The sequence below is a fragment of the Vidua chalybeata genome, chromosome 3, assembly GCF_026979565.1.
Source record: "Vidua chalybeata isolate OUT-0048 chromosome 3, bVidCha1 merged haplotype, whole genome shotgun sequence".
In the NCBI taxonomy this organism is placed as follows: domain Eukaryota; kingdom Metazoa; phylum Chordata; class Aves; order Passeriformes; family Viduidae; genus Vidua; species Vidua chalybeata.
The window spans coordinates 36256266-36276611 of NC_071532.1; the positions used below are offsets into that span (position 1 = coordinate 36256266).

The 20346-nt window shown below is 36.9% G+C and overlaps 1 protein-coding gene across 9 annotated transcripts in view; it reads left to right on the forward strand.

Moving 5' to 3' along the window:
* USP34 (ubiquitin specific peptidase 34) overlaps positions 1–20346 on the forward strand; it is a 114020-nt gene that overhangs the window by 45544 nt on the left and 48130 nt on the right. For 7 of the 9 annotated variants that reach the window (XR_008429880.1, XR_008429881.1, XR_008429879.1 and 4 more), the window contains 25 exons: positions 603–684; positions 777–869; positions 2816–2941; positions 3284–3413; positions 3978–4013; positions 4354–4484; positions 4929–5545; positions 6255–6469; positions 8170–8285; positions 8369–8496; positions 9766–9855; positions 10342–10437; positions 11501–11583; positions 12160–12314; positions 13182–13295; positions 13989–14088; positions 14232–14391; positions 14811–14937; positions 15034–15181; positions 16771–16871; positions 17694–17903; positions 18523–18648; positions 19391–19513; positions 19630–19713; positions 19947–20033. Coding sequence is in view for 1 of the 9 variants with exons in the window: in XM_053938060.1 (XP_053794035.1) it covers positions 603–684; positions 777–869; positions 2816–2941; positions 3284–3413; positions 3978–4013; positions 4354–4484; positions 4929–5545; positions 6255–6469; positions 8170–8285; positions 8369–8496; positions 9766–9855; positions 10342–10437; positions 11501–11583; positions 12160–12314; positions 13182–13295; positions 13989–14088; positions 14232–14391; positions 14811–14937; positions 15034–15181; positions 16771–16871; positions 17694–17903; positions 18523–18648; positions 19391–19513; positions 19630–19713; positions 19947–20033 (3478 nt within the window). In the remaining 8 variants the exon portion in view is untranslated. The remainder of the gene's footprint in view (positions 1–602; positions 685–776; positions 870–2815; positions 2942–3283; positions 3414–3977; positions 4014–4353; positions 4485–4928; positions 5546–6254; positions 6470–8169; positions 8286–8368; positions 8497–9765; positions 9856–10341; positions 10438–11500; positions 11584–12159; positions 12315–13181; positions 13296–13988; positions 14089–14231; positions 14392–14810; positions 14938–15033; positions 15182–16770; positions 16872–17693; positions 17904–18522; positions 18649–19390; positions 19514–19629; positions 19714–19946; positions 20034–20346) is intronic. The other 2 variants (XR_008429882.1, XR_008429886.1) reach the window with 1 other exon arrangement.

Here is a 20346-nt window from a genome sequence, read left to right on the forward strand (position 1 = left end):
TTGCTTAAGGAATGGCAGTGGATAAGTTCCCTGTTGGTATGGATGAGCAGAATGAGAATGGATGAGAATTTGGAAGTATCTGTGTGCTGCATGTGTTTAAGTATGACCATGGCCAAAATAGTTTGGGAGAGTTGCTATTTGTGTAAGAGAATCTAAAAATATATGCATGACTTCCTTAAGAAAATAGTTTCTGTCACTCCCACCTTTAGCTACATTTCAGTACTTCTGAAATTCCATGATAAACTTGGATTAAATAGCAGTGTCAAAATCTTACCTGTGAGGTCTTTGGAATTGTTTGCACGTGGTCTGTTGCACCTTAACTAATAAAATTAGTAGAATTCTTGATTATGTTTGCTGATGATCCAGAGGGGAAATGTTGATATTTGGCATTAGTCTTCCAGCTAAAGAAAAAAAAAAAAAAAAGAAATAATTTGCTTCCTGCTTGGAAAAATGAACATTGACCATGGTTTGTGTTCAGAAGGTTTTTGTGCCCTCACTACAGCTGCAGATACCAACTTGCAGGATGTGCTGTGCTAAAGGAGAGCAGAGAGTGAATATTACAGGCAGATCGTTTTATATTTCCACTCCTTTTTCATCTCCAGGTCAATTGCAAAAGAACTTGCAGACTGGCTTATCAGCAACAATGTAGTTGAGCACATTTTTGGACCAAATTTACATATTGAGGTTTGTATTTGATTATTATAAATTTGGTATAAACATGGAGCATGAACTTGTTGTTCTAGTAAATCTTTCCTCACTATGTTCTCACTTTGCAGATCATCAAACAGTGCCAGGTCATTCTGAATTTTCTTGCAGCTGAAGGGAGACTTAGTACTCAACATATAGACTGTATTTGGGCTGCTGCACAGGTATATATTGAATTTTTGTAATTGCCGGAGTGATAAAAGAAAAACAAAATAGAAAATAAGTTGATTTTGTTTCACATTCTTAAAGTTGAGTTTTTTGCATTTTCTTGGCTGTCTGAGTGTTTTGCTGACCAAAATGTCAAGTTAGGGAGCTGCCACAGTTACTGGGTTATTTATTAGATGCAAAAAATCACCCTGGATACTTTTATACAAGATAAAAAATGAAGTTGTATAGCAAGGACAGAGTGTTTTCACTGAGAATGGGGATGAAGTTTGTAGCGTAGTTGCAATATTTTTAGTGTTGTGCTAAATTGCCTTGCTCCTATGTATTGTAGCTTCCATTTCTGGTACTCCTGGTGGGAACAATCAAGGGAAAATTGTGGCAGTGAAGTTTACAGCTGTGCTCCTCTGCTGCTGTTAAAATCTGTAGAAGGCATTGAAATTTTATTTTTTGCTTGCTAAAGCTGGCAACTCTGATAGGCTTTTTGCCTTCAGAAAGATTTATTTGTGTGCTACTTTTAATGGGTCGCTGTGCTTGTTATTTTAGGTTGTGACATTTTTTTATTTAGGGAATTTGAATACAATAGGCATGAGCAGGCCTAGAGAACACACTGTTATAACAGGTTAGAATTTAAAGAGGGTTTTTTATGTGTTCAATATTCCTTTGTCATTTATTGCAATCAAACAGTACTGAACACACATTCTTAACCAGTGTGGTTCATTGTCATTAAAACATGCAGCTGGAATGTTAATTAAAGGCTCATTGGAATAGCATTTGCTCCACCATTTTTCTGTGTCAGAGTAATTAATAATTATTTATTTTACACTACATTTTAAAGCAGTATTTTCACTTCCTTGATGTTTTCACACAGTATGTCACACACTGTTAGACCTCTGGATTTTTTCAATGTATTTTATACTGCTTTAGGAATAATATAATTACCTAATTTTGATAATGCTTTTACAGTTTAACTGTTCATTTTGACAGTGATATTTTCACAATATGTTTGATATCAGAATTAAATATGTCATGATTACTTCCTGCAAAAGGCTTAAACCTCTAATGTTCTTTAAAAGGCGACACCTTTAGACTGAAAGAAGGCCTTAAAGTGTATTTTCCACTTTTTAAATGAGCTTTTAGACAAAAATTCATCTTCCCTAAGTTGAAGTTATCACAGGATGTTTAAATGCATCTTTGTATAGAACCCATGTGATTTCACTGTGAGAGTTGGTCTGTACACAGTAAATTGCTGACATTTAAATTTTGATGCCAGGAAAACAAAATAAAATAAATAATGAAAAAAACCCTTTTGAGGTGCAAGTGTGGTAATAAAAGTAATAATTTTTTTTCTAGAAGTTTCCTGTAACCATTATTTTAGTTTTTGAATAACAACATCCTTAAAAACGTAATGAAACTCTTTTAAGTGGCTGTGAAAAGCAGCATTTAACCAAAGAGGAGTCATCCAGGAGCACTGTCACTTTCATGTGGAAATAGAGTAGTTAGCTGAACACATTGTCATATTTTTTGACATCCATCACTGGAAAGACAAAAGATTTCTTTATAATCCTCACACAGTCTGTTCCTGAGTAGTCTTCATTTGTATTTACTACTCCGAATAAGGTAATCATTGCAAATACTGCTTCCCTCAGATTTAGCATATAAACTTAATGTTTTAGAAGTTATATTTAAATTCAAATACAAAACAAACTTCCAGTTCTTCTTTTCACCTAATCTCTCAGAACTAGAACTAAGGAAGGAACTGTTGCATTTAATTTGTACAGGCTTTAGAGTGTCAAAATTACTTAAATCAAAATTGTGAATCTGCTAGAGTTTGAAATTATTTGACAACTGCTCCTGAGAATTTGTAAAAATATGTTTATTTGCTGCAATATTTGATTTATTTGTTTGTTTTGCTGTTCCTGTTACCTTCTGTGTTCATACCTTGTAGCTGAAGCACTGCAGTCGTTACATACACGACTTGTTTCCTTCTTTGATCAAAAACTTGGACCCTGTCCCACTTAGACACCTCCTTAACCTTGTCTCAACTCTTCATCCCAGTGCTCACACTGAACAGGTAAAGACAAGGCCAGCAGTATCACTGGCACGAGAAAAGCAATTAAATGAGAGTGTTAAACAACCATAATATATTTGTTAAGTAAAGCTGTCATGTTTCTTCAATTGCACCTTTCCTGGCTTTTGAAAGATACAATTTTTAGAGATTACATTACCACTGATGGAAGATTTTAACTTCCTGTCTGAAGCTAAAATGTGTTTCACACAACATTATTTAGTTGGGTTGTTTATTTTGATGAGTTTATTTTGGTGAGCTGTAGTATTGGCCTAGAGAAAAATGAACAGTGGATCTTTCTATTCAAAACCTGCTGTTAATGGGACTTTTCCCTGGTTTTCTTTCCAGACCTTGTATTTGGCATCCATGCTGATCAAAGCCCTGTGGAATAATGCACTGGCAGCTAAGGCTCAGCTGTCAAAACAAAGCTCCTTTGCATCTTTACTGAGTACTAACCTGCCCATGGGAAACAAAAAAGGTGTGTGGTTTTCCAGTAGATCTGGGAGTTAAATTTGGAATTTTCATAGTCTCCATGTTGAGTTTGGACAAAAAGCAGGTATAGAACTTTCTCTTTAAAGTATTTTTTAAAAGTGTTATGCTGGCATATATTTCCAGCAGAACTTGAGGCTATAGATGAAAGCATGAAAAGTCTGTGAGTGCTTTTGGAAAGCTATGTGTTTCACATTCATTCTGTTTGTATAGCTAGAGTCGTCTGTATTTTTCTTTTTTCTTCTTAATTCAGAAAATGATCCATAACTATTCTTGTTCTACTGTACATGTGTAACTTAATAGCTGCACAAAATCTTAGAAAAGCTTACTTATCTTTTAGCTAGTTTTTGGTATTACATGCTGTTTCTGATTTGGTGGTTTTGTTTTTTACTTGACTGTGTATTTCCCCAGCCATTACAAAAGGTGCTGCCAAGCCATTTTCTTGTAGTTTCCCTTTCTCTTCATACTGCTGGCTTTTATGAATCATTGACAACTATATGCTGACAAAATGATTTGTAGTCACTTATTTTTCCATCCTGCTTTTTTCCTTCAGAAGAAGAGGAGCTCAGAAGAGCAGCCCCTTCCCCTTGTAAGTATAGTTTTAGTTGTACATCACAGTCTGACTCATTTGATTCTACAGTGCTTTTGAATTTGGAACAGAATTAAATGTGAAATTTTGTTTTTACAAGAAATCAAATGAAATGAACCTAGGAAATTTATATAACTGTGGCAAGAAGAGACATCAAAATACAAACTTTGTAAAATGCTCAGTGTTCTAAGTGAAATTTTTAGTGTTTAGGTACACATAGTTTAAGTTATATCCCTATTTGCTGGAAGAATGCTCAATATTTAAGGCAGATTTATGCAATGTTGTTACATTCCAGTAATTACCTGTCACAGAGTAACTGGGAAATGTGGTTTTGAATTAGGGTCACCAGCAGCAAGCCCTCAAAGTAGTGACAACAGTGACACCCATCAGAGTGGAGGCAGTGACATTGAAATGGAGGAACAGCTGATTAACAGAACAAAACACGTCCAGCAGCGACTTTCGGACACAGAGGTAGGAGTGTGGGTCTGACTCTGGGAACCATTTTGTTACTGAGTTGCCTGTTACTAGCTATAAAAGTGATGTTTTATCTGTACTTGTTTCAAAACCACCTCAGACAAATGTATTCCTGCATTTAAATAGTGTTTCAGTTAGGTTAATCTCTTAGTAATGGACGGCAAGACATAGTCACACTGGGGCTCCTGTGCACATGCAAAGTCTGCACATACATCCTCTTAGCAACAAAGGTAATGCAGAAAATCAATTATTAAGTCTGAATCTTGCTTGGAGCATTTTGTCATCAGCAACCAAATTGAGAAAGAATGAATGGGAACTTGTGGATGTGACACATTTCCTCCTAAAGGAAGAATGATGCTTGAATGATGATGATATTAATTATGTATTTCCAGTGGTACTTTATTTTTCCACCAGTCTTAAAAAACCCCAAAATAATTTCAGGAATCCATGCAAGGAAGCTCTGATGAGACAGCCAACAGTGGTGAGGATGGCAGCAGTGGGCCTGTGAGCAGCAGCGGCCACAGTGATGGATCCAGCAACGAGGCCAACTCCAGTCACGCCAGCCAGTCTGCCGGCAGCCCCGGCAGCGAGGTGCAGTCGGAAGACATCGCAGATATCGAGGCTCTCAAAGAGGAGGAGGATGAAGAGGAAGAAGACAGGAGTCACAATCCCCAGAAAAGCAGCAGGAGCACAGATCTAAGAGGCAGAAAATTGGAATCCCAAACGGGCATTTGCCTGGGAGATACCCAGGGGGCGTCAGAGAGGAGCGGCGCCAGTAACGGGACGGGCAAGGAGCATGTGTTCAACACGGACACCGTACCACCCGTGGATAATCGCATCCACATGCTGGACACCTGTCCCCACACTGAGGATGCAGAGCATGACATGGCAGGGGAAATGAGCACTGCTCACATTTCACAAGGCTCTCAAGATTCTTGTATAACTCACACAGGGGACTTCCTCGGGGAAACTATTGGGAATGAGTTATTTAACTGTCGACAGTTTATTGGGCCCCAGCACCACCACCACCATCACCACCACCATCATCACCACGATGGGTAGGTAGCTTGGCATTCTACAGAATTCACAGAATGACTAGTTTGGAAGAGACCTTAAATTAGATCATTGAGTCCAGTCCATGCCCCAACACCTCAACTAAACCATGGCACTGAGTGCCACATCCAGTCTTTTCTTAAACACATCCAGGGATGGTGACTCCACCACCTCCCTGGGCAGGCCATTTCAGAACTTTATCACCTTTTCGGTAAAAAACTTCTTCCTAATATTCAACCGATATTTTCCTTGACACACTTTTTTCTGACTCCTTCCATAACAGAAATAGAAGTGGTAGCAAAATCCTCCATCTGGGCAGAAATTGGTGTATGGACATTCTGCTGTAGCTCAGGATAATTTCGTCTTGCAGAGATGATTGTTATCACAGACAGTTACACAGATATCTGATTTGTTAATGTCTGATTAAAGATTTCTCTTAAGTTTTGGTATTGAATAAATAAGACAGCATTTAAGAAAACGTTAAAAATGTTTTGGAAAACGCTGCATTTAGTTAACATTAAGAAGCCAACACAGTCATCATGCTAGTGAGACCTTCAGTTTATTTATCTGTAGTTTTTCCAATTCATACAAGGGCTGCTGTTCAAACAGATGATTCATCCTGTCTTTAGCTTTAGGGAGATGTCTGCTCACTTGTATTCTCCTATAAACAACTTCCTCTTTGATATTGTCCACTCTGATATTCTTCTTTTACAGGCATATGGTTGATGATATGCTTAGTGCAGATGATGTCAGCTGCAGTAGTTCTCAAGTCAGTGCAAAATCAGAGAAAAATATGGCAGATTTTGATGGAGAAGAGTCGGGCTGTGAAGAAGAGCTTGTACAGATTAATTCCCATGCTGAGCTAACATCTCATCTTCAGCAGCACCTCCCAAACCTGGCCTCTATCTATCATGAACATCTGAGTCAGGGTAAGAGCAATAAAGGAAAAACTTAGTTTGTAGTTTTGAATTAGTCTCCAGTAATTAAAATAATGAAATTATTTTAATCATTTATTTGTATTTGTCCAAAGAAACCATGATGACTGCTGAGAGCTTAATGTTTCTCCAAAAGATGAATTTTTGTATCTGTGTTCATTTGTCAACACAGAAACATTCATTTGTGTTTAGCTGTGTTTATCTTTTTAAATCCCCCACCTTTCCGTTTCATCTGGAGCTTTGAATGCAAGTTAAAACAAATAAAGGCACAAAAGAACCTAGTACGTGTTTTTTCCTAATAGGTTATTTAAGTGTAAAGAAAGGTAGTACTGAAATGCAAGACTCTCTTTAAAAGATTTTCCAGTCTGAAACTTTCTGCAGTTTTTTGTGCTGGTGGGTGCACATTACTATGATTTTGTACATTTGACATCATAAATTAACCTATAAATGAATTAACCATAATGGACTCTAGAGAAAATAATTCTGGAAAAATGACTTAAAATATGACTTGATACTTTTGGGAGTTTGCTGTAAAGGGCATTTTATGCTATGTCATCTTACTCTGCTGAATCTTCTGGTTTACTTCAGGGTACAATTTAAAATGCTCCTAAAACACTTATCAAGAATTATATAATCTTTCCATATGCTATTTTGGCAGCTTTATTTTTCTCTTTACCCTGTTTTTAAACATAATGGAGAGCAGGGTTGGTGAAAGGTTCATGTTTTTCTTCACTGGCCTGCAAAAACCAAGTTTTGCTCTTGTCCAGCAGACAGCAAACCCAGTGCTTTTTATATGTTTCCCTTGAAGTAATTGGATGAGAAGTTTTTACGATAATAATTTTAGCCTGACATTGAAAAATTGGATATTTTTTCCTACACTGCAGAGTTGAATAAACTATTAAAAACTTCATAAATCTATAAATCAGCATAATTTTTCAATATTTTCCATAGATATAATTTGTCTAACTGAAGATTGAAATTACTGGTTGAGTATGAGGCCTTCAGTGCGTTTTATTTTTGACCCCCCTAGTTTTGCATGTGCAAATAATTACAGTGTTCTGTGTGCAGTCTGAATTTTCTACTTGACTTTGCTGTTCCATGAAAATAGTATTAAATAGTAGATCAATGAATGGTGCCAGCTGTGGGCACAGAGAGGAAAGAAAATGTCTATCAGTGTTTATGAAAACATGATGAGTTTATAAAATCCTGCACTTTGATGTTGTAGGACAAGGAAAAATGCTGTTTGTTTTCCCTGGTTTTTAGTTGGATGAAGGGAATCCTGTAGTAGGAGAGGAATTTATTGAAATGTGTTCCTTCCCTGCATTTCAGCCCCGGTGGTTATGGAGATAACTCCCTTTGGACCATGGCACCACAGAAAGGCTTAAGAAATATATTAATTACAGTATGAATTAAATTAAAAAGCAATTGCATCTGCAGTACTTCAGTGCTGTTTTTAATTTCACTTTGCCATTAGCCAAAAGCAGTGTAAATATTGGCCCAACTGCCCTGTTGGCTTCTGGTATGGTCTTTTAAGAACCCATATGTGAAAAAAGGCTGCAATTAAAGTGTTGTTGCACTTTGAAATAGCCCAAGTTAACAAATAAAATGTGTTGTTGTTTGTGCACTTAGGGAATAATGTTCAATTCAGATGGTTCCTTCTGTTTGTTCACTAATGGTCTTTATATTTTGTGCAGGACCAGCAGTTCACAAACATCAGTACACCAGCAATGCAGTGACAGACATTAATTTGGATAATGTTTGTAAGAAAGGAAATACCCTGCTCTGGGATCTGGTCCAGGATGAAGATGCAGTGAGTCCAATACCAGAAAACATTAATGTAAAAAAGAAAATCAATACGAAATATTAATTGATCTTTCTTTCTACTTGCTGTAGATTCATCTCTCTGAAGGGTTAATAAACGAGGCAGAGAAGCTGCTCTGTTCTTTAGTCTGCTGGTTCACTGACAGACAGATTCGAATGAGATTTATTGAGGGCTGCTTAGAAAATTTAGCAAACAACAGGTAACTTCAATCATAAATTATCTGTTTTGTAAATATCTTATTTTTATTTTTGCAACATACCAGAAATCCGAGTTGGCTATAACGCTTATTTCATTTTACAGAAAGACTATTTAAACTCGGCAAAGGCAAAAGAATAAAAATAGTTTCCAAAGTGTTGTGGATGTTTCTGATGCTCCATTTCTTTTCATTTTGGTGTCCCGAATTTCTCATTTTGTTGCTTTTGTCTGTTCTCCCTTGTGCCAGAGGTTATTGCTTTCCCGCCTTCCGTAAAATCAGGTCAGCACCTCCGTGAGTTGAGGGCAAGGTCAGGTGCCTTGGCCTGAGCCTTTTATACTGAATATTCAGATTTTACACACAAGTGGCTGAGGAGCAGCCAAGTTCTTATCCACCAAGTCTATTAGTGGGTCTAGTTTCTGTGAGGAAAGAGCACCTTGACCTCAGATAACTTGTTTTAATACCAGCCAAAGCTGTGAGATTGTACTGGTGAAAGTGGAATTTGTTTTCATGGTACGGATGACTGCTAGACATCACCTGCTGTGTTATGGTGTTACCTTTTTGCTGAGAGCTGCTTTTGTGAGTTAGAAGCATGCTGAGAGATTAATCTCAGCTGTGTGTCCCAAGGAGTTGCATGTAAAGAAATTGAAATGTAGTTCAGGTTCAGAAAACTTCGTGGTTGACTTGATGGGAGATTTCACAAGCACAGAAAGGACATGAGCCTGTTGGAGCACCTCCAGAGAAGTTGATGAAAGGGTTGGAACCCCTCTCCTGTGAGGAAATGGTGAGAGAATTGGGATTGTTCATCCTGGAAAAGAGGAGGCTTCAGTGTCTAATTGTGGCCTTCAGCTCCTGAAGGGATCTGGGAGAGAGACTTTTTACGACAGCCTGTAGTGACAGGACAAGGGGCAATGGCTTCAAAATTAAAGAAAGTATGTTTAGATTAGATATGAGGGAAAAATTGTTGATTGTGAGGATGTTGAGGCCCTGGCAGAGGTTGCCCAGAGAAGCTGTGGCTGCTTCATCCCTGGAAGTGTTCAAGGCCAGTTTGGATGGGGCTTGGAGCAACCTGTGGATAGTGGAAGGTGTCCTTGCCTTGGCAGGGGGTGGAATGAGGTGACTTTTAAAGTCTCTTCCAACCCAGATCACTCTATGAGTTATGATTTACAGTACTTTCCTTTAGTTGGTTTGCTCACAGTGGAGTGGTGCTTCTCAAAGATTTTTTCAATCAATTATTTCAGTTTTGTAACAATCACGTGTTGTTTTCTCCCTTAGATCTGTAGTAGTTTCACTTCGTCTTCTTCCCAAGCTGTTTGGAACATTCCAGCAATTTGGGAGCAGCTACGATACACATTGGATAACAATGTAAGTAGGCCCCTGTCCCAAGAATTTAGGGGGCTCTTTGTTGTATAAAACCCTTTGAAAGGTGAAGATAATACAGAGTTCAGTTTAGCAGAACAAACCATGTAATTGCCTGGTGTAGCTGTAGAGAATGAACTGACAGAACTTCTGAAAAGGTGACAGTGATAATCAGCAATTTTTCTTGGCCTTTTTGATGTGACATTTAAACATATGCCCAGTTCTGAGTTAGACCTTTTCTGAATTAGGGCCTTTAGGAACAGTTTTCATGGGCTCTGTTAGTCCTATACCTGAAAATAACATTAGGAAACCTCAAGGACTGCAAGGAAGAAGAGAGTACAGTACTGGAAAATGCTTCTGAGATGGAAAATTGAATGTTTACTCTGGGGGATTACGTGTGTGCCATTTTCCTGTAATAGCTGTCTGCTTCTTGGGGCTTTTCTGATCTTTTCAAGCAAACCATAATACTTTCTGTCCTTTAAATTGCCACAGGTGGGCAGAAAAAGAACTAAATATGATGAAACTTTTCTTTGATAATTTGGTACACTACATCCAGGCAGTAAGGGAGGGACGACACAAACATGCACTGTAAGTACACAGCTGACTTGGAGCGTTTGATACTTTATGTTTTTAACCAGTGTTGCTGCTGATGTGTTCTTGTAAGTAAAGACTTTCTGTAGGGACATTTCCTGCTTAGAGAGACAAAAGTCTAAAAACATTTTAAATAGCTCCTTTTTCTTAAAAAATCCCAACTAGTGTCATTTTTTGTTAGCCGTCATGTTGAATATTTGTGTGCAAATAAAACATGAAGGTTTTGATGTTCAAGTTAATTTAAAGTGATTTTGTATACTAGAACTATTCAAATGTTTTAGTTTTAAAATTGGTCATTAGCCTTTGCATGATTTTTTTGTTTGAATACATCCATCTGCACTTTCTAATCTGTGTGATTAAAATCAGGTGTATATAAATAAGCAATGCAATTTCCAGCTCCCCAATCCCAGAGGAAGAGACTGTTCATGTTTTGACAGATGTCAAAGTCAATATGGGCACCCACATCTGAAAAATGTTGCTATTTATGGGTCAAGTTTAACTTCTTCAAATCTAACTTCACCCTTTATATTAGATGTTGCTTAAGTGAGGAATTACTTAGGAAGGTGGGATCCTTTAAATTCAGGTAAAATGATAAATTGTTCTGCTGCTTTTACCGCATAAATAGAAATAAAGTCAATATTTTTATGTAGGTTATGAAAATATTTTTATAAAGAAATCGTGTCATTTGGAATGGGAAATTTAGAATAGAAATATCAGCATTTTACAACTTAGGGGGAAAAAATAAGGTAGATCCTGAAAAGCGACAAAATGATACACTTGAATTGGACTGTAAGACCTAAAACCCACTCCTATCCCCCTTCTCAATTCCCAAGAAAAAAAGGACTTTATCTAGTGGCAACTATTGTGTCATTCTGCTGTTAGGGGTGGTTCTGCAACATCTTCAGCTGGGGTTTGGGCCATACACTGAACTAGAAATTCAGAAAGAAACTTGAAAGAAACAATTATTTATGCTTTTAAGAGGCATATGGATGAGTGGGATAGAAGTTATGGCAATAAACAATTAAACAAACTTCCATTTTTTGTCCAAATTTTCATTTAGATACAGCCACAGTGCAGAGGTTCAGGTTCGTCTTCAGTTCCTGACATGTGTGTTTTCAACTCTGGGATCCCCAGATCATTTCAGTGAGTATTTCAGGTTATCTTACCACAGAAGCACCCCAGAGTAAGGCAAAAATACCTCTTAGCAATCCATGTCAGCGTAATATGTTATTTTAAACATATAATTTAGAATAATCTCTGAGACAGTTTCAAAAGAAGGAAGATTTTCTGGCAAAGGCACAGAACCAGCATTGGAGTTCAAATTCTGTTGCAGTTCTGTGAGAAAAAAATTTCATGTTCTCTCTGCTGCAGTTTTTCTAAATAAGAGGATTCTCGTAATTTCTAAAGGAAGATAATACATTATGTACTTATGGTACATAATTGTTAGTGTCCATAATGAGATCTTCTACTGGAGCACTATATGCCAAAAAGAAATAATTCTTCATATTCCAATACTGTCAGAAATTAATTTTCCCTATGAAGAAAGAAATTGCACTTTTTGTAATTAATATTTGGGTCACTATAGATAATCAAATTGTCATACAATACATTTATATGCCGTGACCTGACAGAAATATTCTGATTTTTCCATGTGTTCTTGGTTTTTATGGAATATTTGGTGTTATAAAGGAGTAGTTAAAAATACTTCCCTGATTGTAGGGTTGAGTTTAGAACAAGTGGACATCCTGTGGCACTGCTTAGTAGAAGATTCTGAATGTTATGATGATGCACTACACTGGTTCTTGAATCAAGTACGGAGTAAAGACCAGCATGCCATGGGTATGGAGACTTACAAGCATCTTTTTTTGGAAAAGGTATGTGCAGAGTTAATTGCAACCTTAAGATTCCAATAATGAAGAGAATGTTTCATTTCATATCAACACTGTTTATTGCATTTAAAATTGTTTCTATGGAAATCATCTCTTCAGTAGTCCAGGGGGGACCTGCTTGTCATGCAAAGGTTTTTCTCTGCTTGGAGAGAGGAAGGAAATGGATTCGTGGGAATTCTTTTCACACTACAATTTACCTGAGTGCTTCTTTACAAATAGCCCATGTGTTTGTCTGCAGCTGTGTAGCATTTCATTTTAATTTGGAAAAAAAAAAAAACCTTCACAAAACTATAGTTTGCTTTTTGCTGTACAGCTCCAGCTGACTGAAAAATGGATTTTTCTTTTTCGGAGGAGCCTACAAATATCAGCAATACAGCCACTGAAAAGGCAAACATGCAAAGCTTTCTCCAAGGTGTTCTGTCTATTTTGACAGGTGACATTACAAAATGGATAGATTGTGCAATAATTAATGTAGTCTAGTTCTTTCCCAAGATTGCAGAGGTTTTTTGTCTAGTTTTGCACATGTATAGGTTTTTTAGGATGGATGTCACGTATGCTAACAAGTTCTCCTGCTGTTGATAAGTTAAGCAGCTGATGTTAAAATGAAATAACTTTTTTCCTCTCGGTATTGTTACAGTTCAAATCAGTGATGAACTGTTTAAGCCAATTATAGTTGATTTTTTTATTCTGCCTAAAACTCAGGGTATGATATTTTTCAAGAACAAATCTATTTGATGTACTACATTTGAGTGGGATTAACAATAGCAGTGATTAGTAGTAACAGTGTTAGTGAAATAAATACCCTGTAATTGCTCTCTGTTCCATCATTGGCATTTTTTTGCATTTGTTTAGATGCCACAGCTAAAACCTGAAACTATCAGTATGACTGGCCTAAACCTCTTCCAGCATTTGTGTAATTTGGCTCGACTGGCTACAAGTGCTTATGATGGTGGCTCCAACTCCGAGGTGAGCCTGGATTCTGTCTCTTGCTTTTCTTCTTTCTGGCACATGTGGATTTTGTCTCTCAAGGCAAAGATAGGAAACAATCAAAAAGTGATACCTGTTGCCTGCATCTCTTTGTGCAGTTTATCATATTTTATCATAACTGAGCTATATCCACTGTTGAGTTTAAAAAACAGGTTTGTAACATTTACTTGTCTAATGAAGAAGAGTCAAATGACATTGTTCGTCATACTTTACTCTGACTAGAAATGTGTTGTAAAATGTGTCTCAGTTTATGTGTTATGTGCTTTAGAAGTTTTTTATCCAGCGCAATTACCTCATAAATAAAATTATATTTCTAATGTATTCTCCGAATTGATTTGAAGCAGGTTTTTTTTCTTGCAGCAAATACTGATTGTAGTTTTGGTTTTATGGCTTCATTTGGAAGTAACTCCTGTTTGTCAAAAATGAAATTCCACTATTTTGAATTTCAGCCAGTTCTTCTCATGTTTGACTTTGAAAATGTTTCTGAGAAATTTAGAGTTTTGTAGTAATTGGTGTGTGCAGTGATGACATTGCAAGCAGTGGAGAGAATGAGATGTTGTTAGTGATTGAGTCAAGAGGTAAAAAGAATGTCTCAGATCAAAAAAACCTCACTCCCAGTAGAATAATGAGGCAATATTTTGGTTTTGTGCTTGTTTTCCTTTTGTCCAACAGTTGTGTGGCATGGACCAGTTCTGGGGCATTGCTTTAAGGGCACAGTCTGGAGATGTCAGTCGAGCAGCCATCCAGTACATCAACTCCTACTACATCAACGGTATCCGCTTTCATTTTTAGCTTTTTTCTTTTGCTGTTTAAAGTGCTGTAAAGAATACCCAGCACTATCCTTTTATTATTAGTAGTATTAAAATGCATTGTTCCAAAGCTGTGCCAATAAATTGACTTGAACTGGTATTGCAGGTAAAACTGGTCTGGAGAAAGAACAGGAATTTATTAGCAAGTGTATGGAGAGTCTGATGATAGCTTCGAGTAACCTGGAGCAAGACTCTCATTCAAGTCTGACCATTATTGAAAGAGGGCTCTTAATGCTGAAAACACACCTGGAGGCTTTTAGGAGAAGGTAAAAAACCCTATCGATATATTTGGATGAAGAATATATTTCTATTCCTCTTATCATAATTATGAGTGTGTTAAGAGTGATTATTATTTTAAGGAGTGGTTTCTTTGTGTAAAGGAAAGACAGTAGGGAATAATTGTGAAAGATAATAAATAAAATTTTAACAGTTACCAGAGTTGGTCCTTCTTCTTGTATAAAAATGTGTGGATGTGTTCATGTTTCCCCATTCCTCAACAAAGAAACTTCGTAAAAGTTACTTTAATTTTATTTGAAACATAGCAAGGCTGTCAATAACTTCCTCTTCTTGAAAAAAAAGAAATCAAAACAGCATTTGCAGGTTTTGTCTGTCTTTCAGTGTTCAGCAAACATTTGTGTTAAATAGGCTTCGACAAAAACGCTTTCCCATGTTTTTCCTGCTTAAGGTTTGCATATCACCTGAGACAGTGGCAGATTGAAGGCACTGGCATCAGCAGTCACTTGAAAGCCCTGAGTGACAAACAGTCGCTACCTCTAAGAATTGTCTGTCAGCCAGCTGGACTTCCTGACAAGGTGAGAGAAAATTCCTTTTCCAGGCACACCCTTCCCTGCTAAATGCTCGTAATTCCACAGCTCTCTTGGGAAAATAAAACACCTCTTTTCTTTCAGATGACCATAGAAATGTACCCTAGTGATCAGGTGGCTGATCTCCGAGCAGAAGTCACACATTGGTATGAAAATTTGCAGAAGGAGCAGATAAATCAGCAAGCACAGCTTCAGGAGTTTGGCCAAAGCAGTCGCAAAGGGGATTTCCCTGGTGAGCTGTTCCTACCTGGAGATTTTGCCTTTACAACTTAAATGATTGTGGTTTTTTTTTTTTCCCAGATGCCCCAGCTAAGCAAGCATTATGGTGTATTTTCTTTAGCTGTAGTTCACATTAGTTACACCCTTACTTATAATTAATAGTGTTGTTCCTTAAGCACTACCATTTATTTGAAATTGCAAAGGAAATGTAAATCCTTTAAGTCCTTGAATCTGTTCAAATTCCATGTTCCAATAGATTTTCTCTCACATTATTTTTCTTCTTGTTGTTTGAATGATGTTATTTTCTGTAAACTGGAGATTCTTTTGCACATGACTTGATAAAATTCTCCATTTCTGTGTATCTTTCTCTGTATTTCATCTGATTCATACACTTCTGGCTCTGCCATTGATTCAGAGTTTGAAGCCACAATTCAGATTCATAATTTATGCTCTGTATACATGTATTCCAGTCAGGTGTAAGATTTTCCTTACTCCTGCAATTGCTTTTTAATTTACGGTCATCCAGTAGCAGAAATGATTCTTCATCCTGCTTTGAGGCTCCTAACTTGGAATGTCACCTTGCTTTGTATAGTGAATATGCATCCTCTTGTTGTTCCCTCTTTGTGTTTGTGAGTGAATGAAAATTCCCGCTTTATCCTTCAGGAGGATGTTATATTCCTGCTACTGTATGTTACAGCATTCTTATCAGTTACTGATGTTCAAAATGTTTTCTGAATTTTCTTCATGTTTTCTTGTTTTTTCTTTCTCATTATAAGCATGAGTTAGCATGTAATGAATAAATTCTGTCTATGAACAGTTCTTTCCAACACTACTATTAGTATATGTTTAAACATGATTCAGACTTGCTCTTCACAGTTTCCCAACTTCTAAAAAACACATTTTAATGAGATACAATGTAAGTAAACGAGACTGAATTTTGGACACATTAATTGCCTTCTTTGTAAAATCCTTTCCCAGCTACTCATCTGAAGCAGTTTTAGTAAAGAAACTGTCTTGTTTTCCACCACATAGCAGAAAATATTTTTGTTATAACTGGCATTTTAGAAATGTGTGGTCATGTTGGGCAAAGCGTGCTTAGAAGACAGGCTTGGTTGTCTGCACCAAATGGAATTTAATTCTTGATCTTTTAATGGTTCAGGTTTTTTGTTCAGTGTTGAGTTCTTTGCAGGGTGTTCTCAGTTTTTACCTTCTGAAGTGGGTGTGACTTCTTCGGTTCCAACTTACACTTAAGTAAGATTAATCAATGCTTCTTTGACTTGACCACAAGTGCATGGTACAAGGGCATTTTGTTGATGATCACAATCATTTTCCATTATGCTTCTGTGGCATAGTGTCATTTACTACAAAATACAGAAGGCATGTTTGAATTTGTATTATAAACACTTTTAACTACAAAGTTGGGTGACCTGGTATTGCAAAGGTTATTTGTGAATACATGGAAGTAAATTTAGTTTAATGTAATAACCACTTTTCTTAAGGAAATGACATGAAGTTTTTGCCTCTGCTGAGGGGTGTGCTATTAAGACTGTGGAACTGAAGCTATGATTCCAGAATTTTGCTGAAACAGGCTTTTTATCCTAGGTGGCCTCATGGGACCCGTGAGAATGATTTCATCTGGGCATGAACTGACAACTGACTATGATGAGAAAACGCTCCATGAGCTGGGGTTTAAGGATATGCAGGTACTGGCAGCATAAGAGCAGGCCCTGAGAACAGTGGCCAAGGCTTGGCTTTTGTGTTCTGCAGCTGATTGCTGTGCTGAAGGGTGGGGTGGGTGTGATCAGTCCCTAGGGTGATACCAGCTCAGGACTGGAGTCTCCCCAGCCTCAGGGACAGAATTGGGAGTGTGATGCCTTGGGAAGGCTGACCCAGAGCAGAGGCTGGACAGAATTAAAGAATAAAGCAGGGATTTTTTAAAAGGATCTCCTCAATGGATCCACTTTGGGCAGCACAAGAGTCCAGCCAGGGCTACACCCCAGGTGAATCCAAAATGGTCACAGAAATGGATGACTGGACACAAAGGTCTCTCACTTTTCTAAGTCCTGGTCCATTTGCATATTGGAGTTAATTTTCCAATTACAACTCCAGCCCATTAAATCCCATCCTTCTTGTTTTTCTCTCTTCATTCTGCCATTTATGCTCTTGGGTTTGAGATTTGAATCATTTGTCCTTGGTCCCCAGCTAGAGAAGGAATTGTTTTGTCTCCCTGCTCTGTGAAGAGAGCTCACCGTCCCTTAATATGAAACCCAGACCCACACACTAAAGCAGCAAGAATCTGAAAAATACAAAAGCTAAAACCTGAGGCATCAAGTGCAGCTACACCATGAATGCCTTAAATGAAAGCAAACGCAAACTTCTTTTGTGGCACTTGCTGAAAATGCTGCAAAGCCAAGATTTGACTACAAAACAAAAATTTGTCTTCAATTTTTTAATTCTGACCCTTGTGAAAGTATTCCATGGCTTGCCATAAAGTTGTCTCTCTGCTCCTTGTCTGTCTGTTCCAGATGGTGTTTGTGTCCCTCGGTGCCCCCAGGAGAGAACGCAAAGGCGAAGGTGTCCAGCTCCCAGCTTCCTGCCTACCTCCTCCTCAGAAGGACAACATTCCAATGCTTTTACTCCTGCAAGAACCTCATCTTACCACCCTGTTTGATTTGTTAGAGATGCTGGCCTCTTTTAAGCCTCCTTCTGGAGAAGTGGCTATGGAAGATAGTGAGGTAATTTAGAGTAATTTTATTAGAACAATTACATTTAAGTCTTATTTCATTTGATCTGGTTTTCCTGTGTAGCCTATTTTTTCTATTCTGTTCAGTTACTAGAGATGTTTATTCCCTGCTCATTCATGTGGTAAAATCTTCATAATTCTCCTTTGTTCTTAGCAATAATATTTTTCTGATACATTTGGATGTTCTAAATATTGTAGAAACTATAAAAGCAATTCTTAAGAAACAATATTGATTATTTAAATAGATGTGGTGACTCATATTGGGAATTGGCTTGAAGAAAGGTATGTAAAGTCTTATTGCAAAAACCCAAGCTTTATCTTGTATGCCATCATTAGCTTGAGGGAAATTAAATCATATATAGTACATTTGAACCTGTAATTTATTTATAAGTTTTATCTGCATTTAAATATTTCAAAACATGTGATATGATTTAAAGATCATGTAACTTAGTTTCTTGCAAGTTGAGACCTCAATTATCATGTCCTAATTACAGATTTAGTTATTAGATAGGAAACAGCTTCTTAATTACAAATAAATACGGTTTTGGGCTTTGAAATGTCATTTTCTCAAAGAAGTTCACCATAAGAATGGTTATGGTTTGGTTTGTCAGAGTGCAAGGTGTGAAGAGCTCCATCTCCACGCAGAAAACTTATCCAGACGTGTCTGGGAACTGTTAATGCTCCTACCAACGTGCCCTAATATGCTGCAGGCATTCCAGAATATTTCTGATGAGCAGGTGAACACAATTTTATATGTTTATCTTTATTATACTTGAAGTTTTTAGCATCCAGTGCTTTAGCTGAAATTTCCTCAAATAGGAATGTAATGTAGTAAATCTGTTAAGTGTGCTGAGACAAGAGTAAACCTAATAAATCTAAAACTAAAGAGAGATGTCAGCTTAGCTCCCAAAGTTTGCTTTTATCATTTATTTTCAAAGTTTATTTTATAAATTAAAAGAATAGTCAGTACTAATGACCAGTCTTTTTACGTGAATTGAAAGAGCAGTTTCTTCAGCTGCAGCCTGGCTTTTAGCACTGTGGCTGTTGTGACAGTGATACTTTTGTACTCTATTCCCTCAATTCATAGCATGGGTTGCTTGGAAGTACAGTTGATTTCTTGTCCTACAGATAAAAATATTACTCAACCACTTTAAAAGCGGTTGAAATTATATCCTAACAGGTTTTAGATATTACAGCTTTTCATGCACACGTGCATCAAAATTTTGGTGGCAGTTACAGTGTGATGTTTGCTTTCCTCTAATGTAAAATTGTGTGTATTTTAGCATATAGTAATGTTGCCTTTTCATTAGATTGTTAATCATGTATAGAAATCTGCTTGAAATTGTCTAATTTCAGATAACAGATGAAATGAAACCCCAAATAACTTTGTCTGTGTCACTTGAAAAATCCTCTCCCTGAATTTTTAGATAGATGAGCATTACATATAATTGTATTAACTCTTTTTTTTTCTCTTTTAAGGGTAATGATGGCTTTAGCTGGAAGGAACTTCTGCGAATTAAAAGTGCCCATAAACTTTTGTATGCACTGGAGATTATTGAAGCTTTGGGAAAGCCCAACAGGAGGATAAGACGTGAATCTACGGTAATTTTCTTGCACATAATGTCTGTGTTTCTCTGAACCAAAGCATATATTGGTGATTTATTTTATAATACTATAATTCTTTAGCTGTTTTTACAGTTCATCTTGTTTATCTTTAGGGAAGTTACAGTGATCTTTACCCAGACTCAGATGATTCAAGTGAAGATCAAATAGAAAACAGTAAAAACACATGGAGCTGCAAGGTTTGTTTATCGTACAGTATTCAAATTTAGGGATAACATTTGCAAGTTTTTTTGTGTTATCAGGCTTGTAAATTTGTGGTAGCCATGTACAATTATTTCCTTTGCTTTCATAAAATATCCAGTTGAATAGTTTATAATTTATTTATTAATTTCTGAAGCTTAGATTGGTATCTTAGTGGTATTTCTGTATCTGCTTTTTCTCACATTGTTTTGTGCTTTTTCTCACATTACAGTTTGTTGCTGCTGGAGGACTCCAACAGTTACTGGAAATTTTCAATTCTGGAATCCTAGAGCCTAAGGAACAAGAATCATGGACTGTGGTAGGTGTTCAGTCACTCTTTCTCTCCAGAAGAACATTCCTGGTATTTGTAAAGACAATACTTTGAGCCTTTGTTACAGTTATTTTTCTGTTACGAAATAGATTCATTCTCTGATTGAAACCACCAGAGTCTATGTAGTACCATCTTTTTTTGAATATTTTATATTCCTGGAAGAGCTTATTTAAAAAAAGAAAGTATACATATACTTCTGCTTTTTTATGTTTTAAAACCACCCTTCTTGTTTTTCTGTGGGTTTTGGGGAGGGCTGTCCATTCTTAAAATTGTAGCTCATGGAACCTTAGAGGGAAAAAAA